This window comes from Oncorhynchus nerka, linkage group LG12 (genome assembly GCF_034236695.1).
Source record: "Oncorhynchus nerka isolate Pitt River linkage group LG12, Oner_Uvic_2.0, whole genome shotgun sequence".
NCBI classification, from domain to species: Eukaryota; Metazoa; Chordata; class Actinopteri; order Salmoniformes; family Salmonidae; genus Oncorhynchus; species Oncorhynchus nerka.
The window spans coordinates 32277051-32297525 of record NC_088407.1 but is presented as its reverse complement, the minus strand read 5'-3'; the positions used below and the strand labels follow the sequence as shown (position 1 = coordinate 32297525).

At 42.8% G+C, this 20475-nt stretch overlaps 2 protein-coding genes and 1 pseudogene across 3 annotated transcripts; 2 read left to right on the top strand and 1 right to left on the bottom strand.

Annotated features, from left to right (window-relative positions):
• Positions 1-593: 593 nt before the first annotated feature.
• LOC115139079 (la-related protein 7-like) lies at positions 594-6969 on the top strand (annotated as a pseudogene).
• A 210-nt stretch (positions 6970-7179) lies between these two features.
• LOC115138128 (stabilizer of axonemal microtubules 2-like) lies at positions 7180-10690 on the bottom strand. Its single transcript, XM_029674630.2, has 4 exons — positions 9768-10690; positions 8928-9110; positions 8593-8792; positions 7180-8366 (listed from the first exon to the last, which is right to left on the bottom strand). Exons 1-4 carry the CDS (start codon positions 9815-9817, stop codon positions 7327-7329), a joined length of 1473 nt encoding a protein of 490 aa, XP_029530490.1. The 5' UTR covers positions 9818-10690; the 3' UTR covers positions 7180-7326.
• A 1630-nt stretch (positions 10691-12320) lies between these two features.
• On the top strand, positions 12321-20134 carry LOC115138127 (perilipin-2-like). Of its 2 annotated transcripts, none has more exons than XM_029674629.2 (8): positions 12321-12765; positions 14982-15021; positions 15444-15639; positions 16717-16799; positions 17126-17444; positions 18700-18884; positions 19101-19211; positions 19409-20134. In XM_029674629.2, the coding sequence occupies exons 2-8, from the start codon at positions 14992-14994 to the stop codon at positions 19802-19804; spliced, it is 1320 nt and encodes a 439-aa protein (XP_029530489.1). In that variant the 5' UTR covers positions 12321-12765; positions 14982-14991; the 3' UTR covers positions 19805-20134. The 2 variants fall into 2 exon arrangements, with proteins under 2 accessions (XP_029530489.1, XP_029530488.1); XM_029674628.2 differs by lacking the exon at positions 12321-12765 and adding an exon at positions 14544-14648.
• Positions 20135-20475: the final 341 nt, after the last annotated feature.

Here is a 20475-nt window from a genome sequence, read left to right as displayed (position 1 = left end):
TTTTGCCGCAGATAATAAGGTCATGTCTTCTGTTCAATTTGCTATCTGCTTCCTTCTGAAATATATTTGAGGTGAGGGGTCTCCTTGCTATGGCTATCAGTGCCGACTGCCTTTCTAGCTAGCTAACTAAATGCACGTTAGCCACATAAAATTAACATTTGACTCCGTGTTCTCAATTAGCAGAATTCAAAAAAACTAGTTAGCTTATGATGAATTAATGCCAATAGCTACCTTCAGTGTAATTTTACACTTATATATATTTAACTTTTATTTAACTAGGCAAGTCAGCTAAGAACACATTCTTATTTACAATGACGGCCTAACAAAAGGCCTCTTGCGAGGACGGGGGCTGGGATTAAAAATACAACTATTTAAATATAGGACAAAACACATCATGACAAGAGAGACCTAAAGGTAACAACATAGCAAGGCAGCAACACATGACAACACTACATGGTAGCAGCACAGAACATGGCACAAACATTATTGGGCACTGACAACAGCAAGAAGGTAGAGACAACAATACATCACGCATGACATGTGTAGCTATATGATCATGCTTTATGTACCACTCACTCAAGTGTTATCAGATCATGGTTGACACTGAGAAAAGAGCAGTGGGCTGTGGTGCCACATCCACCATAGACCTCAGTGGAAAGAACAAAGAGAATGAGAAGAAGAAGCAGTCCTGTGTGAAACTAGTGATGGCAGATGTGAAGAAACAGGTAGTTCGGGGATCTCAACCTTCACAAGGACAGGCTTCTGAGACGACTCATTGAGGAGTCACAAGATGGATGTAAGTCATAGCAATGAGCAGCACTGGTGTAGTAGCCGTCTAGTTTACTTTCCCTATAAGTTACTTTCATTTGAAGCGAGTTGAGCAGCTACTCAAATCAAATGTATTTATATAGCCCTTCATACATCAGTTGATATCTCAAAGTGCTGTACAGAAACCCAGCCTAAAACCCCAAACAGCAAGCAATGCAGGTGTAGAAGCACGGTGGCTAGGAAAAACTCCATAGAAAGGCCAAAACCTAGGAAGAAACCTAGAGAGGAACCAGGCTAAGTGGGGTGGCCAGTCCTCTTCTGGCTGTGCCGGGTAGAGATTATAACAGAACATGGCCAAGATGTTCAAATGTTCATAAATGACCAGCATGGTCGAATAATAATAAGGCAGAACAGTTGAAACTGGAGCAGCAGCACAGTCAGGTGGACTGGGGACAGCAAGGAGTCATGTCAGGTAGTCCTGGGGCACGGTCCTAGGGCTCAGGTCCTCCGGGAGAGAGAAAGAAAGAGAGAATTAGAGAGAGCATATGTGGGGTGGCCAGTCCTCTTCTGGCTGTGCCGGGTGGAGATTATAACAGAACATGGCCAGATGTTCAAATGTTCATAAATGACCAGCATGGGCGAATAATAGTAAGGCAGAACAGTTGAAACTGGAGCAGCAGCATGGACTGGGGACAGCAAGGAGTCATCATGTCAGGTAGTCCTGGGGCATGGTCCTAGGGCTCAGGTCAGTTGAAACTGGAGCAGCAGCATGGCCAGGTGGACTGGGGACAGCAAGGAGTCATCATGTCAGGTAGTCCTGGGGCATGGTCCTAGGGCTCAGGTCCTCCGAGCGAGAGAAAGAAAGAGAGAAGGAGAGAATTAGAGAACGCACACTTAGATTCACACAGGACACCGAATAGGACAGGAGAAGTACTCCAGATATAACAAACTGACCCTAGCCTCCCGACACATAAACTACACTACTGCAGCATAAATACTGGAGGCTGAGACTATCAGGGGTTTTATTTTCTACAGATGTTGACTAATCAGTGTTGACATCCTTCAACTGAATGAAAAATCAGACAACTGATTGCAAGGGCGCTGAAAAATGAATCTGTTGAGGTAAAGTACTACTGTACATATTCAGTTGTTCAGTTGCATGCTGGTTGGAGTTTTGTATTGAATCCATAGACTTACGATGTTGACTGTGATCTGTTTTGGTCCTTTAGATCAACCTAGAGGGAACTCAAGTTTGACAGAAACGTCCAATAGGAAAGGATGCAAAAGATGTAGACAACCGAACAATCTGTGGTAAATACCAGTTACATTAATGTTTGCCAATTCATGACGTGGTCCTTTGGCTATTATAAAATACAGCTTCCCCCCAGGAACTTCTGCCCAAGAAAGTAACCCACGACTGGCTAGAGCGAGTGTTCACCAAATGTGAAAATGTGGTTTACGTCAGCGTGCCGAGATACAAAACCACGGGCCACTCCAAAGGGTTCGCCTTCATTGCGTTTGAGACGGAAGAGGAAGCACAGAAAGCCGTAGAGGTGAGATATCATAAATATTCCTCTGTATTTCATTGATGTGTCCTATGTAGTAACAAACCTGTAGATAACTTAACCATGTTCTCCTTGTCCAGATGCTAAACAACCCTCCAGAGGACGTCCCCAGGAAGCCTGGCATCTTTCCCAAGACCAAGAACAGGAAGCCTATCCCTGATCCACCCTCCCTGAACACCACACAAGGTGGGTATTGGGAAGAATGTAGCATCACTGGTTAACTCCAGAGTGACTACACACAATAAGAACAAATGCGTATATTGGCCACTTTTGATTTAAGTGCCAACGCTCAAAGTGTCAAGTTAACACCCTTTACCATCTGTTAATCTACTGTGTGTGTCTGTCTTTGCAGATGACAAAGAGGAGGAGAATAAATCCAGGGAGAGAGCCAAAAAGGATGCCTCAGCGGTCCCAGACAGGGGAGAGCTCAGAGAATGACGCACAGGGAGACATGCCATCCAAGCTGAGGAAGACGAGTAATGATGACAAGGTGGAGAGCGATGGGAAAGGTACTTCATTATATTGAACTCGCATCACATTGCTTGTAGGGCCGGGAATTACTTACCTCACGACACGATATCATGATACTTTGGTGCCGATACGATATGTATTGCAATATTGCACGATTCTATATGTATTGTGATTCGATACTGTGATTTTATTGCGATGCTCCAAACGTATTTCTCACCATATGTCTGCTGCAGAGAGACAAGAGAGCCATGAGAATGAGTTTTGATCAGTCGTGGAAATAAAAGTGGTAAAAACAAAATTGGCTCCCTATTTAAAAAGATGGAGAACCAGCTATGAAGGAAAAATTGAGTTTTGCTGCAACTGTACAAAAAATAATATTGCGATATTGTCAAAATGACACAATATATCGTCAAATGATATCCCTATATGTAACTATCACCTCCCCACCATCACTAATTGCTTGTGAACAGATAAAATCACACAAAATGGTTTGGCATACAAGAAAATCTGGGTACACGCCTCTCATTAACAGGTAGATGGATCCTGGTTCAGAATAACACGTGGGCAGGTTTGACTAAATCCTGCACTAAGGATGGTCTCCTGGTCCGACACTATGGTGAGTTGGTCAGCAGTGACGAATAAAGCCTAATAATAATCTTGTGTTCTTCAGACCTGCAAGTCAAGGGTGAGGAGGAGAAGATGTAAGACTTCCTACTGAAAGCCAAGAGGACAAGGAAGAAGAAGCACAAGGAGAGGGTGAAGATCAGGGAAGAGGTTATTCCTCTCCAAGTAAGAACCATCATGCATCTTTATGACTACTAGTTTACTCTTAGCCAATCAGACCAACAGCATTGATGTAATCTAAATAAATCCCTAAAACATAGCGTCTTTATTGAACAATCCAATACCCTAGTGACAAGATATTATTTAGAATCAAGCTCTTTCTTTTGTTCTCTCTCTCTCCTGTATCTATCTCTCCTTCTGGCTCTGGATGGAAGGAAAGACTGGCTGAAGCAGGAGTATATGACCCTGCAGAAGAGGAGCATGGGAGCTCTGAAGACTTGCTTGACCAAGTTCCACCACAAGGGGGCAGGAGGGAAGATGGAAACCAGTCTGCAACAGACATGTAAGTGCCTTTACTGAACAAGAATAGAAACGCAACATGTAAAGTGTTGGTCCCAACATACATGACGTTTCATGAGCGGAAATAAAAGATCCTGAAATGTTCCATACGCAAAACCGTATTTCTCTCATATTGTGCACAAATTGGTTTACAGGGATGTTACAGGGATGTAAAACCAATTTGTGCACAATTTGAGAGAAATTAGATTTGAGTGCGTTAGTGAGCATTTCTCCCAGACTTTTTCCATATGCACAGCTTATTTCTCAAACATTGTGCACAAATGTGTTGACATCCCTGTTAGTGAGCATTTCTCCTTTGCCAAGCGGTTGGCTGACGTCAATGTTGTGAACAGAGTGCCCCATGATGGCGGTGGGGTTATGGTATGGGCAGGCATAAACTACGGACAATGAACACAATTGCATTTTATCAATGGCAATTTGAATGCACAGAGATACCGTGCCGAGATCCTGAGGCCCATTGTCGTGCCATTCATCCCCCTCCATCACCTCATGTTTCAGCATGATAATGCACGGCCCCATGTCGCAAGGACCTGTACACAATTCCTGAAAGCTGAAAATGTCCCAGTTCTTCCATGGCCTGCATACTCACCAGACATGTCACCCATTGAGCATGTTTGGGAGGTTCAGGATCGACTTGTACGACAGCATGCTCCAGTGTCCGCCAATATCCAGCAACTTCACACATCCATTGAAGAGGAGTGGGACAACAGGCCACAATCAACAACCTGATCAACTCTATGTGAAGGAGATGGCACGCTAGATGCGACAAATGGTGGTCACACCAGATACTGACAGGTTTTCTGATCCACGCCCCAGCTTTTTTTGTTTCGGTGTCTGTGACCAACAGATGCATATCTGTATTCCCAGTCATGTGAAATCCATAGATTAGGGCCTGATGAATTTATTTCAATTGACTGATTTCCTCATATGAAATGTAACTCAGTAAAATCTTTGGAATTGTTGCATGCTGCGTTATTGCCTAATATTTACCCACTACTTAGCTATCTGTCAGTAGTACAACTTCTGCATAATTAAACCTCTTAGTACTGTCATATGAACTCCCCAAATATTGAACATATCGAGTCAAATGTTAGTTTGCTGTCCACATATTACATTACAATAAATGCTGTAAAACATTTGAAACCGGTTCCCTTACAATTGAGCATTTCCGAACACAATATTATGTCTTCACCATCTATTTTAGTCTTGTTTCTTTTTTTCCTAAGCTGAGGAGAGTAAGGCAGGTGAAAAGGAGACTTCCCTCGGGGCTGCATCATCTAGATCACACTCACCAAACCCTTTCCTGGCAGAAAAGTCATCAAGGTAGAGATGTGCTTTTAACTCTCTTCTTTTACCATGTGAAAATTATTAGAGCCATGTATTCTTCTAGCCAACAGTTTGTGTTTGCCCGTGTGTCTAGGATGCTCTCGCAGAGGTTTCCCCAGTGGTGTATGTGGACGCCATAGAGGGTGACGCTGAGGGTTACGTCCGCTTCAAGAGTCCAGTCGAGGCCAAGGCCATCATTGATGCTCGCACCGGGCTGCAGAACAAACACAGCTGTCAGCTAGAGTTCCTCTCTGGTATGCTGACTCTCCCATTACTTCTCTGTAGGTCATCAAAGGCCCTGATCTTTAATCCATCTTTAACCCATCTTTAATTGCGTCCTTCCTTCCTCCCTATCTTGAGGTAATCACTGAGCTGACATGGCTAGTGACAGCAACACAGAGATCAGTGATTTCTGCAAGGATGGGAGGAAGGAGGGATGTATTTGGGAGAATTCAAACAGGGCCATAAACTATTTACTACATCTGAACAGAAGCAATGGAGATGTAAGATAATGGTCAATTAACAGTTGGGGGTCCTCTGTAGCTCAATTGGTAGAGTATGGCGCTTGCAACGGCAGGATAATAGGTTCGATTCCAGGGACCACCCACATGACTAAGTTGGTTTGGATAAAAGCGTCCGCTAAACGGCATATAATATTATATATTAACAGTTGTTTTTCCGATTCCTCTTACAGCGTCATCATTAGAGGACCAAGAAAGCATATTCATGAATGGATGTCTTTTACCGAAAGATGTTTGATTCATTTGGCTTCATTTGCTCATTAGGTGAAAAATGTGGCTGAATTATGTCACATCGAAATGAACAATTGCTCAATTGTTCATACATTTGTACTTTTAGGCGACCATGAACAAAGGTACTGGCAGAAGATCCTGGTGGACCGCCAAGCTAAGCTGAACCGACCCAGAGACAAGAAAAGAGGCACAGAGAAAATAAGATTCCCCTCCATTTGAATTTATATGGATTATGTACAAGGATCTCTAGCAGCACCCAACCATTTTAATTTGAGGAGAAACATTTTGTTAATGCGCATGTTCACTCATTATTATATGCCTTAATTGAGTTTAACAGAGCAATGTCTCCGTTGTATCTTTTTCTGCCCCAGCTCATTTCCAAAGCTGAGAAAATCATCATAGCTAGGGCCAGGAGGCCACTAAACACATCCGCATCATGGAGGACTGATCAAGACTGTCAAGTTCTACTGTGCGTCCTTTCTTTTCTGAATCATTTTCTTCCTTAAGAGTTTGACTGTCGTCCATTTTGTCATTTCTACATAGGATGATGTTTTTGTGAAGCTTTGTTTTTCTTTTCATGAGAATGGTACAAGCAGAGAGAAGCCATGGTTTTAAAGGGGATGTTGTAGTTTTAAAAGGGATACACGATAACCTTTCACTGACTGGAAGGTTTTCATGTATGGCGACTGTTTTACAAGCTGAAAGCTGCTACGTTATTTAAATTGGGAATAGGTTCGCTCACTAGTTTTTTGTGTTGCAGAGAGAGGTGCCAAAATTTCAGTTATGAAATGTGAATGTATATACTGTAAATATGATTTCAAAACGTGCCCAGAAAACCTTTGTTCAAGAACAATGTTTCGGTAACATGGCAACGATAACCTTTTCTTTTTGAAGAAATTTGTACTATTTTCTAAATAATAAATATACATTTTGGTGCATAGTAATGGACTTGTGGCTAATTTTTATTCAGACCATGAACAAACGCCTCATGGATTATATTGCTCACCCGCATTAGGTGCATTACCATGCTAAATGGTGTCTGATCTTCGTGTCCACATTGTTAACATTACATAGAAAACAGCTTAACAATTACATAATATTCAAAGTAAGAATTGTTATGAATTCTTTGTATATAAAAAAAAACACATGCACAATCAGGATTATGCTTTTTTTAATGTGAGTGACCATACAAAATACCTGAGGTGCTCGTGATGAATTCATCTAAAATGTCTATTAATATATTTGAATAGAAATATAAGAATCCCCTCTAGCTATCTGTGTGCAGGTTTGTGATCGGGACTCTATGGCGCCCTCTTGGCTCGGCTGGGGACCCTGCAGCTCTTTCTGCTGTGGGAGTAAGAGGGCTTATCGGACGTTGCAGCGGCCAGCTGACTCAGCCCCGTTTCCTGTACCGAGATGGTTCGGTACAGCCTGTGTCCTCCAGCCCCCATGGAGCTGTACTCAAAGCCAGGAGGACAGCCATCCCGGGCTGGGCAAGGTGGGATCTCCTTGGGTGTGTAGGTGGAGCGATAGATGGAGTCTTCACCCATGGTCTGGGGGCTCAGCAGCTTCTGGGTGGGTTTAAAGCTGGTGGCGCGCTGGGCCGTCTTGGGCGTGTATGCTGAGCGGAAGGTGGTGGTGTTGGCGAAAGCCCCCTTGGGTTTCTCTAGCTCATCTGCGTAGACCATGGGGGGACGACGGACCACGTCCCAGGTCCGGTAGTCCTCCTTCATGGTGGACCTGGTCTGGAGGGGCTGTCTGGCCTCCTTTGTCCAGGCCTCGACCGGGGGACGGGCGGACTGGGGCCGCTGCTGGCTCTCGTGGTCGACATAGTCAGCATGAGCTGTGGACAGACCGACCATAGTGCCCTCGGGTGGGCAGTACTCCTCAGCCTGGTGCCGGTGCTTGGGCTGCAGGGGCCAGGCCTTGTACTGGTCGCGGAACTCACTGGTCCCCTGGAATACAGCCGGGCTGCTCTCCCAGGCCACCTTGGCCCTAAAGGGCTTGGCGGGCTCAGCTGGCAGGCCCCGGTAATCCTGCCTCTGGGTGGAGACCCCATTGAGGGGGGCGCTGGTGGGCCTGTAGACGGCCCTCTCTTTGGGCTGCCTGGGCTGGACCGGGTGGGGGACATACTGCGTCTGGTAGTTGGTGGCGCCGTCAAAGGGCAGGGTCTCCCGGGCGTCGGCAGCCGGTTTGAAGCTCTCCCTGGCCTCGGCTGGGCCCTTGTGGCAGTAGTCGTCTTGGAAGGTGGTGGTCACCTCGAACTTGCTGTCGTTCAGCTTCAGGTTGTCACAGGTCCTGTAGGGTTGGACTTTCTGGTTGTGCCATGCTCGGAATTCCCCTGGAAACAATCGAGTGAGAGGACTACATTTTATGTCAATCCATTGTTGTCTCTGATCATTAGAAACATTTACAAATTCTACGAGCGACCCAATGTTAACTCCAAGATGTATTCATTTGATTTGAACAATTATTGTTGATTTGATTACAACTGATTTATTAATCTTCCGTATACTGAGTAGCCTGAATCTTAAACTATTCTCCTATTAAAGACACAGTTTCTGTACCTTTGTATAAGGACTGAGCGACCATCTTTGCTGTGGGCGGATGATACTCTTCTGGCTTGGTCACGATGTGCTTCTGAACAGGGTGTGTTGGGTAGTCCCTGGCGTAGGTGCTGCTGTGTCTCATTCTCCCGTCAGGTGGCACATACACCTTGGTGACCTTTGGGGGCCTCTGGGTCACTTCATGGGCCACGTAGTCTGACCTGGAAGATATGACCCTCATGACTTGCAACGTGCAGACTGAATAAACTACGCAAACAATTAAACTGTGAATGTTGTCATTCACTCTTTTTCTACCAGAATATCATATCTTCTTTGATGAATTATGTGTGTCTCACTTGAAAGTAGTCATGTTGGATATCCTTCCCTCCAGACGCTGATACTCATTATTCTGCTTCTTGGCTGCCCGGACAACAGTGGTGCAGTAGGCAGGGTACTTTTCCTGGTATTCCGAGACCATGCAGCCTGGGATCAGGACACACGGTTCCTCTGGAAGGGATCCTCGTGAGCAGTGGTGATGCCTGCCAGAGGAAAGGGATAACGTGTTGGGATTGGTTGGAATGGCGCAACAGAGTGTGTTGTTGAGAATCTGCTGTTGGTCAAAGTGGTCTTCTGAACCACAGGAGGGAGGTTGGTGGCACCTTAATTAGGGAGAACGGGCTCGTGGTAATGGCTGGAACAGAACGGTATCAAACACATGGTTTCCATGTGTTCGATGCCCTTCCATTCGCTCAGTTCCAGCCATTATAATGAGCTGTCCTTGCCTCAGCAAATGTAGTTCTTATCAGAATAATATTACAATTATATTGGGCTCCGATTAGGTTTGTCTCTCTTCTCTCAGATAAACTACATTAAAAAACATAATTTGGTGTCACACAGCATGCAAAATAATTATAGGCAGTTAAACTTGTAAATGTAATTAGAAGATGAACGATAACACTAGCATGATGTATAATGATCATGTGCTTTCATTGGGTCACAGTCAATATATTTGCATTATGTTGGTACGCACGTACCCTACCCTACCTTCAGGTAAAACTGTATTGCAACCCACTCCCCTTTCACTCCCCTTTCTCCCATCAAGGATTTTACAGCCATATCCTCTCTCCATCATCAGAATCTAACTCACACTCCGAGGTATTTAAAGACCGCAAAGTTAAAAACATTAATGATTTTACCTCATTGGCAAAGGTGGGCATCTCCAAATTCCGGATATAGCTTGAAACATCACACTACGTTATAGGCCTGCGCGTCTTTACGCTGTGCGCTCGGGTGTTGTGTTCCAATCCAATGTACCAAACCCGTTTCAATTATTGACCAGAAGAACATGGGCTGTGTTGTAGTAGGCTACATGAAGTGCGTAGCGACCGAGAGAGCTTCTAAAAATAAATGCCCGTGGATTATTCACTCTCTCTACTCTCACTCTCTCAAGCCCTGTTTATACATGATGCTTATATGGGTCCTTTATCCTGATCTTGTCTACATTCTGATTGTGCCTACATTTCCATAAATGTGTCTACACACAATGAGTCTGTTATCCGTTCACTGTGTCTGCATTGTGACCAGATTTCCTGGTCCCTTCCTTTATGCAAATGATTTCACAGCTATTTCTTTAGAATTATATTTATTGTAAGACACATATTGATGTAATCAGTCAATGGTGCCACCTGTCAAAAATTTTAGAGGGCGGAATAATATTATTTATATGGTTTCTCTGCCCAGATCGGTTTACACATGTAAGATATCCAGACACAATGCTTGTCTGACTATCTCTGGGGGTGAGCGGGATGATCTGATGACAATCAGATCACAATGTGTCTTTTGATTGTCACACCTGTCTAAAAATGTGGGCACAATCAGAATGTGGGCACGAACAGGACAAAGGACGCAAATTAGCACTAGGTATAAACGGGGTTTTAGACTCTCCCAGCTCTGGCTCGCTCGAAGGATGAGAACGCGGCTATGCTTTTGCTCTGTGTAGACAGTTATATACAGGGCATTCGTTGGGGAAATGTATTACATAAATTCCAGCTACTTTAAGTAAACAAAATACTAACAATTAAATGAATGCTGAGCATACATATTGGTCATCCCATGTCCACTCCAGTTACAAAATTGGAGTGGAAATTGGTGATAGACGCCAAAGAGAATAGGCCATGAGACATGTTGCAGCAGATTTTGAGTCAGTGTGCACTCGTAGGCTGTGTCGTAGTTGCAGCTCTCTCCATCTGTTACCTTTTCTTTGCCAAAAAAAGCACTAGATTATACACTACAGCTGAAATCGATGTGTGAGTGCACTGTCGGTTGAGATGTTGGTACTTACCCGCAGGTGCATATCTGGCACAAACATTGGATTGTCATGGTGTCTGTCTGTTGACTATACACTCCACTCCTGCTGTCAGATTAAATTTTGAACATCATTTTGTGGTTGAGAGAATAATCATTCCAAAATTGGAATGTAATATTCTAGAATGTGTTTTTTTGTGTCATAATGGCTTTGTTCCACAGGTGTGATCATTCTTTGAACGTGGCAAACTTTATGACATATACATTTGGGGTGTTCTTATTCTTTTTGTATGGATTTGTCATACTGAACTCAACCTGTTATGCCATTAGTACCGTCATTGTAAATAATAATTTGTTCTTAACTGACTTGCCTAGTTAAATAATGGTTAAATAAAATAAAATAAAAATACACGGTTGGGCATATGGGCCCCAATCTTAAAAAGGATATCCAATCTTAACTTGCAATGTATCAAAGAGTCCACACAGGGGCAGCAATACCCTGTATTTTACAGTATCACCACAGAATCAAAATCATACTACCTGCTTTGTGTCGAATTATTTAATCACGTTGATAGAGGGAGAAAGAGAGAAAGACCCAGTGGCAGGTATTCCTAGTAGTGTTACTGGACCGATATAGAGGTCTTTTGCATGGGCAAAAACACATTTTCAGTATTTCCACTTTGGCAAAAAAGGTAGTTGTACACCTTTGGCAGCAATTACAGCCTTGATTCTTCTTGGATATGACACGACAAGCTTGGCACACCTGAATTTGGGAGTTTCTCCTATTATTTTCTGCAGATCCTCCCACGCTCTGTCACGTTGAATTGGGAGGTTCGCTGCACAGCTATTTTCAGGTCTCTCCAGAGATGTTCGATCATGTTCAAGTCCGGACACTGGCTGGGCCACTCAAGGACATTCAGAGACTTGTCCCGATGCCTTTCCTGCGTTGTCTTGGCTGTGTGCTTAGGTTCATTGTCCTGTTGGAAGATGAACCTTCACCCCAGTCTGAGGTCCTGAGTGCCCTGGAGCAAGTTTTCATCAAGGACCTCTCTGTACTTTGCTCCATTCATCTTTCCCTCGATCCTGACTAGTCTCTCAGTCCCTGCCACTGAAAAACATTCCCACAGCATGATGATGCCACCATGCTTCACGGTAGGGATGGTGCCAGGTTTCCTCCAGACGTGACGCTTGGTATTCAGGCAAAAGAGTTCAATCTTAGTTTCATCAGACCAGAGAATCTTGTTTATCATAGTCTGAGAGTCCTTTAGGTGCCAATTGGCAAACTCCAAGCGCACTGTCATGTGCCTTTTACTGAGGAGTGGCTTTCGTCTGGTCACTCTACCATAAAGGCCTGATTGGTGGAGTGCTGCAGAGATGGTTGTCCTTATGGAAGGTTCTCCCATCTCCACAGAGGAACTCTGGAGCTCTATCAGAGTGACCATTGGGTTTTTGGTCACCTCCCTGACCAAGGCCCTTCTCCCCCGATTGCTCAGTTTGGCCAGGCCACCGCTCTAGGAAGAGTCTTGGTGGTTCCAAACTTCTTCCATTTAAGAATGATGGAGCCCACTGTGTTCTTGGGGACCTCAATGCTGCAGAAATGTTTTGGTACCCTTTCCCTGATCTGTGCCTCGACAGAATCCTGTCTCGGAGCTCTACAAGCAATTCTTTAGACCTCATGGCTTGGATTTTGCTCTGACATGCACGGTCAACTGTGGGACCTTATATTGACAGGTGTGTGCCTTTACAAATCATATCCAATCAATTGAATTTACCCCAGATGGACTCCAATCAAGTTGTAGAAACATCTCAAGGATGATCAATCAAAACAGGATGCACCTGAGCTCAATTTCAAGTCTCATAGCAAAGGGTCTGAATACTTATGTAAATAAGGTATTTCTGTTTTACATTTTTATATAGATTTGTAGATTTGTAGAATTTATAGATTTGCTAAAATTTCTAAAAACCTGTTTTTGCTTTGTCATTATGGGGTATTGTGTGTGGATTGATGAGGAATATTTTTTATTTAATCAATTTTAGAATAAGGCTGTGATATTACATAATGTGAAAAAAGTCAAGGGGTCTGAATACTTTCCAAATGCACTGTCTATATCACAGTCACAAGGCATATGAGCTAACAGATTATAGAGCAAACTCAATTCTCACAACGCATACTGTAGGTTGTAAAATGCACATTTTTTCTGGCTTCTCCAGTGATTTTACCCACGCACCACTACTAGCGAGACCTATAAAATATAAAGCTGTGGCATGACTCAGATGCGGTCAGAGAAGTCAAATAAGGACAATGAACTTTGATCACACTCAACAGGCCATTGAAGATGCTTTCACTACTAGCAACACTGGGTAAACATTTATATAAAGTTGGATTACAAAACCTACCACATCCTGAACAAATACGTAATCTTGTCAGTTTCTCATGTCACATGAGACATAGCCTAAACCAAACGGCAAAAACCAACGTGACAAAAACACAAAGCTACACATGTATTATGTGCTTCTAGACAACTGCAACTTGTCAAATATCCCTTATTGCCTACTGATTCTGTACAGTTGACGGTGACATCACAAAGTGCATCAATAAAGTGACGACATTCATTGTTCTTGGTCCACAGGTTGTACTTTGCTTGACATCACATCAGGCCAGGCAAATAAAATTATATGATGGAACCTTCTGGATTGTAATACACTATGTGATTGGATTATAGTCCAGATCAAAACAGCAAAGTAATCACAAACGTCACTTAGTCATTGGAAGCGTCAAATCTAGCCTATTACAACTTAGAACTATTGATGTAGTGGAGGGTAAACTTTGCTTCTACCCACCTTTTTATTACTCTAGATCATTTTCCCCCCCTTTTCATTACCACTTGCCCACCTATTTACCCACGGTGCTCAGGGTTTAACCTACTTTACCACTACTTCCATACTTATAAATATAAAAGGCTAAGGAAAGGGGGTTCAGTTATGTAGAAACGTCTATTTTAGTCCAATATCTCTTTCATCCAGACTTTTGAGCAAGGTCAAAAATGACAGCCAACTGGGGAATAGTTCATTGAGTAATACTGCATTCCAAAATCACATGGCATGATGATTCATAGTCTAAGTATGAATTACACTGTATTACAGTCATTGTAATTATAGTGTAACACACAGAGTCAGGTCATACAGCCTAAATGGTTTGATAAAAGTATCCGTTCTTCTGACACCCCTCACTGTAAAGACTCTAGTACCGTAAAACCCAGGTTCAATAGCTCAGTCTATGAAATTCAATGACTTTTTGGCTAGGGATGTATTCCCGAAATGGCCACAGCCTACTTTAAGGGTTATTAAAAGGGAATCTCTGAATGAATGTGGAATAGAATCCAAACAGCAGTACATTACGTATTCATATACATGTTATCCCAGTAATCCTACAAAAATAAATATAACATCTATGGGGATATCCACTATAGAGGTTGTTAGTGTAAGAAGCTACCACATGCAATGTGTTAAATGTCTGACATCGTTTATCCTCAACTGATGCAGGACTGTGTCAGGCCATTCATTTATCTAGGAAATCCCCTGCCATTTTCCCCCTCGTTACCTTTGCCCTATAATTTTTTGAGGCGGTTACGTCAAGTTATTAGCAATATCTCGCGAGAAGCAGATACTATAAATGGGACGTTGTTAGTTCACAATCAAATCAAACCTGAAACGGAGTAAGTTATTACACTGCTGGGATAATCATCATTCACCAAAATTAACCAACTAACGTGGTAGGTAACCTTGTTCAATTTTATTATTATCATACTTTTGTGTTTATTTGATTTCATGATCAACCAATTTGGTGGATATTTGTCTGAACGCGAGAGTTCCTCTTTCGAATTTGACAGCATACAGTAACGTTTGCTGCTACACTGTATCAATCAATATCACTTTCCCTGATGTTGTTTGGGTAGATAATTGAGTAGACATAATGATGTAGAAATATTAAATCGTATTTTTTCCTTGTGAGTTTATCAAAGCAATGTAGCAGAAAATAACTTTTTTGCGTTGTTGAAAGAAATTAAATGTCCATAACGTCTTAATGTCTTTCTTCTCTTGTTTAGGTTTGCAGACATGGAAGTCGTTGAAGTCGTCAATAACCAGGTATGTCTCTTTTGGGGAGTGAAACGGATCAAAGTAGTGTATGCCAGCTGATAATGAAACAGGACATAAGTGCATATACAGAAAATGATAGGCTACAACTCCTCAGATAGTTGACATTCAATTGGCTTGGTTCTAGGTTTGTCTTTATTTTTGATTGTGTGTTTACGGGTCCAACGTTATGATAAAGGATAGCAAGTTCAAGTTTTATATTACAGTAGCCAACTTTAGTCAGGAGCTGCTAGGCATTGATCCGTTGGACCCCAGGTGGGTTAGGTTGCTCATTTTAAATCTGAAGGAAAATCTATACATTCAGAAGCCTATAGCATACTTAGGGTTTCTACTTGTGTCATTGCTGACATTACTCTTGAGATATTGTAACACGCAGTGTTCTAACATCCATTTTCAACTCAATTTCTCACCAGAATGTGGTTGAGAGGGTGACCAGCCTCCCATTGGTGAGCTCCACGTATGATATGGTGTCCAGTGCCTACTGCACCACCAAGGATAACCACCCCTACCTCAAGTCTATGTGTGAGGTGGCCGAGCAGGGGGTTAGGAACCTCACCACTGCAGCGCTCACCGGTGCAGCACCCATCATCGGCAAGCTGGAGCCACAAAGTAAGAATCTGTAGCCATCTCCAAATCTATAGCCACCTGGTATATTTTCACTAATGTGGACCTACATATTGAGTTTAATCTATTTGATTAATTTCCTATGTGGTGGTCAAATCTGGAGAGCTGAAAATGGAAAAGCAAGCGCTTTGCCAGAATGGAATGTCTAGTATAAGGCTTTAAACATATGCTTATTACAAAAAATACTGTGCTTTTCTAGGTCAGTTTGGTTTCGATTATAAACAAATAGGCAGGGCTTTTCGGTTTCGATAATATTTTTAAAACATTACAGTTACTTTGTAGCTTTTTAATTGCAATTTCAACGCGGGGTGCTGAGAAGCCTATATCGGTCCGATATACACGACTAGTGTACCTTTTTCAAAAACCAAAACTTTAAAAATATTTTATTATTTATTATATTTCTCAGCAACCCAATTTAGCTAGGCTAGCTGCAGAACTGTCTAACAAAACAATTGTACTGTTTCTTCAAAGATAAGGCATACTATCACGAACTGTCTCTATCTCTTGCGATCTATGCCTGAGCCGGACAAAAATTGCGCAATGGATTATGGTCATTGACGTTAATTACCACGTTTCTGCACTGAAATAGGTTGAATATTAGCTTAATGAAAACTACAACTCGCTTTAGCCCAGCGACCCACATAGTTATTGAGTTTATTTCTCTCGTGAACGATTAGAATTTTCTCTAGTGAAACGGCGCGTTGGGCTCACAAAACCCCCGAAGTAAATGGAATTCAAGTAATTGAACCAACATCGGTCAATTAGTTGTTTAATAACCGAAAATCCCGGAAATATTGGTTAATCGCTCAGCATTAGATCGTGGAAAGAAATATTGAGTTACACTTCCTAATTGTGTAAGGACCAGAAAGTCCGTCCAGTCATCTATGAGCTGTTGCTCAACAACATAAACTTTTACCTAGTAATCACATATTTGGTCTTGTCTTGAACCAGTAACACTTTTTTAGTATTCTTCTGTAGTGCTACAATTTGTGACTCTCCATTCCCAACCTTGAATGTGATACATTTAGCTTATAATGTTATGCCCTCTTTTTCTGCCACCAGTTTCCATGGCCAATGACTTGGCCTGCAAAGGTCTGGATAAGATTGAGAAGACCTTGCCAATCCTGCACCAGCCTTCTGAGCAGGTATATGACTCTCACTCCCCAGTTATTACTTGGTACCGAATGACACAACGCAACACCGCATTTCACAATGAATCAAGCGGATGCCAGTCAGGTTGGCCAACCATAGAGGGAGGAGCAATGACTCATAACCTGTGTGTGTCAAAATCAGTGACGTATCATCTATCTGGACCGGGCTCTCCCTCTGTTATAAGCAAGTGTCTAGTCAGTCAGTGGTAATCCAAAGGCCAGGACTCACTCATTTGAAAAATTAAGTTCAATCTCAATGTGACTTTCCTGGTTAAATGAAAAACAAAATTTTTCGTCCCTATTCCATTCTTCCTGTCTAGATTGTCGCCAACGCCAAGTATGCAGTGACCGGTGCCAAAGACGTGATGTCCAACACCGTCACAGGGGCCAAGGACAGTGTGTCCCACACCTTGACCAATGCAGTGGACCGGACCAGGGGTGCCGTGCAGGACGGCGTGGAGATGACTCGTGCTGCCGTCCAGGATAGAATGCAGATGACCCGGGCTGCGGTCAGCGGCAGCGTGAATACGGTGATGGAGAGCCGTGTGGCCCAGATGGTCAGCAGCGGAATGGACACGGCACTCACCACCTCCGAGAGCCTGGTGGACCAGTACCTGCCTTGCACTGAGGACGAGTTGGGTGAGTGAGAGCTAGGCTTATATAACCTAACAGTCTCTTACAATGGATTCTCAGTGATGACTGAATAATTGGACTGGGGCTAGCAACAAAACCGAAGAGCATTAAGATTAGTCATTGATACTATTTAGCTATGCTGTTGATCTTCATCAACATTCCGGAGAAAAGGCAGCTTGAGATTCTCAGAAACTAAGATTATTCAGACATGGCCCATTTTTTCTAATGACCAAAAGAGAACATTTCTGGTTGTTTTGGGCTAAATCATTTTGGTTTACAGTACAGTGACGAATAAAGAGGAATAATCCTGTACACAATGTATCCTACAACACTTCCAAAACATATATGTTGTCAATAAACTCAAGGTTAGGAAGTCAACTACTCATTTACTCATAATACTATGTGTGATTAGATTCACTAAGCTTGCTCACTTAAACCCATACAATGTCAGCAAACGTTTACATTACATTTACAATGATTACAATAACTTGATTTTTTTTTTTACACAAAACGCTCAAAGTAATGCTTAAAGGGACAATCAGCAGTTGCTACTGTCACGGCTGTCGTCGGAAGGATGAGACCAAGGCACAGCGTACTTTGAGTTCCAACTAATTTATTAAAGAAGTGAAACTTTTAGAAAAGACAAAACAATAAAGACTACAACCACCAAACAGCTTCATTGTGCAAACTACCTGCACACAAACAAAGAACAAGATCCCACACAGAAGGAGGGAAAGGGCTGCCTAAGTATGATCTCCAATCAGAGACAATGATAGACAGCTGCCTCTGATTGGGAACCACACTCGGCCAGAAACAATAAAGAACATAGAATTAAAGAAACTAGAATGCCCACCATAGTCACACCCTGGCCTACCCAAAATAGAGAATAAAAGCCTCTCTATGGCCAGGGTGTGACAGCTACATCCATTTTCTGACTTATAAATTAACGATATGCAACCATTGATTCTTGATGAATATAATTTTGAAATGCCTCATGAGCTTAGTTCAACTGTCGTACCCCATCAGAACCCAAAGTATAAGCTTCTACTAATCCAATGTTTGTAAACAACATGTAAACAATCACTGTATAGCCCGAAAACATGGTTAAAACTATAATTTTGATACCATGGATGGCCAGTCCTTGCATCCATAGCTGTCTTTGAATATGAGAGTGGTTACATTTCTCTAGTCCTAATTCCCCTTTATTGTTTCAACTCCTGATTGCCGCTTTAGTTTCATGTTCCTCTTTTCACCTTGCCAGAAATCGAGGCTAAAATGGTCGAAGGATTCGACGTGGCGAAGGATGCACCTAGCTACTATGTCCGTCTGGGCTCTCTGTCTACCAAGCTGCGTAAGAGGGCATACCACAAGGCTCTGGCCCAGGTCAAAGACGCCAAGCAGCGCAGCCAGGAGTCCATCTCACAACTCAACCACACTGTAGACCTGGTGAGTGTTGACATCAAATGATAGAAGTGGAAATGGAACACTTTCTTCTCCATAGAATGTGTCAATTCTGCAGAAGGAGTAAATGGCAATTATTTTAACTGTCTTTCATGAGATGTAATAAGATCTGATGAGGTTCCCTTGCACTGGATTCATTTAAATTATGTGGGAATGAGATGTTCGTTGTGAAGTCTATCATTTCTTTTTCAACCCTTTTAGATTGAATACACCAGAAAGAATATTGACGGAGCTAACCAGAAGGTGAAAGGGAAACTGAGCTCCCTGATTGAGTGGAAGTCTAATGAGGAAGCCGATGGCAATGAGGCTGAGGTAATGACCATACTTAAGAGCACTCATCATAGAATACCATTTTAGCCACATCATATTGTACATGAACCATCTCTTGCAGTTTTGCGTCCAAATTGCATATTTAAGTTATTTTATTTGACTACACCTTGAGGAAAAAGCTACTTCATTGTATGTGAAGATACAGGTGAATTAAATGGTCTTCATCATTTATCCCCCAGAATATAGAGTCAAGGACCCTGGCCATAGCACGCTCCCTCACCCAGCAGCTGCAGACAACATGCCAGGTGCTGGTGTCTGGCCTGCAGGGCCTTCCCCAGAACATCCAGAAGGAGGCGCTGTTCCTCAGCCACTCCGCCTCCCAGGTCTACTCCAGCTTCAGCAAAGCGGCGGCGTTTGGGGACCTGTCGGACGGCGTGCTGGCCAGCAGCAAGGCCCAGCTGGGCAAGATGAAGGAGTCGCTGGATGGCGTCATGGACTACCTGGTTAACAACACATCCCTCAACTGGCTGGTAGGTCCCTTTTACCCCCGGCTGGCACCACCCCCCACCACCACATCCTCCCAGTCTCAGAAGACACCAGCCCCCGCAGAGGTGGAGATGAAATCAATGGAATAACTAGCTGCCTGTTTAATGACTTTCTATCCCATATTATTCCTCCATCAAATATCCTTAAGTCACACTAATGAGCTTGCATTTATTCAGCATGTTGATGAATAAATGTTGACCAACTGTTTGTGAATGTTGCTCAGTGTGTGCTCAATAATCTAGCTTAATTTCCATATGCCTTTTCTTATGCAGGACGTTGCTTTTGATGCTACTGTTGTTTTTGACATCACATTATATCCTGTTGTAACCATAACCTGCCATATAGTAGATACGTAGATGTTAACACCTTACCTTGTATGCTGCCATCTTTGTACAGTTCTAATAAATAAGTTAATATGTCATCTGTGTGTTGTCTTGCTGCCTTGAAAATGACCAACCAGTGTGAAAGCATTTGGGAATGGAATTGGATGTTTTATACATTGTCGAAACCCATCTTCGGGCTTCAGTGAATTCAGTGTCTGTAATACATTGAGATAGCTTGGATATGAGATTTGTCTGTGAGTGGTTCAACTAACTAAACTGTAGTTGTATGGTTTTCCAGGACTAGGTTTGGCAATGATGTAACCCTCCCCCTGTATCAATACCTAGTAGTCCAAAGGTCATAAAGTGAGGCAGGTTCTTGTGCTTAGTTGCGTTTTCCATTTACAGGTACCAGACTCTACCTTGTCCGACCTCTCGTC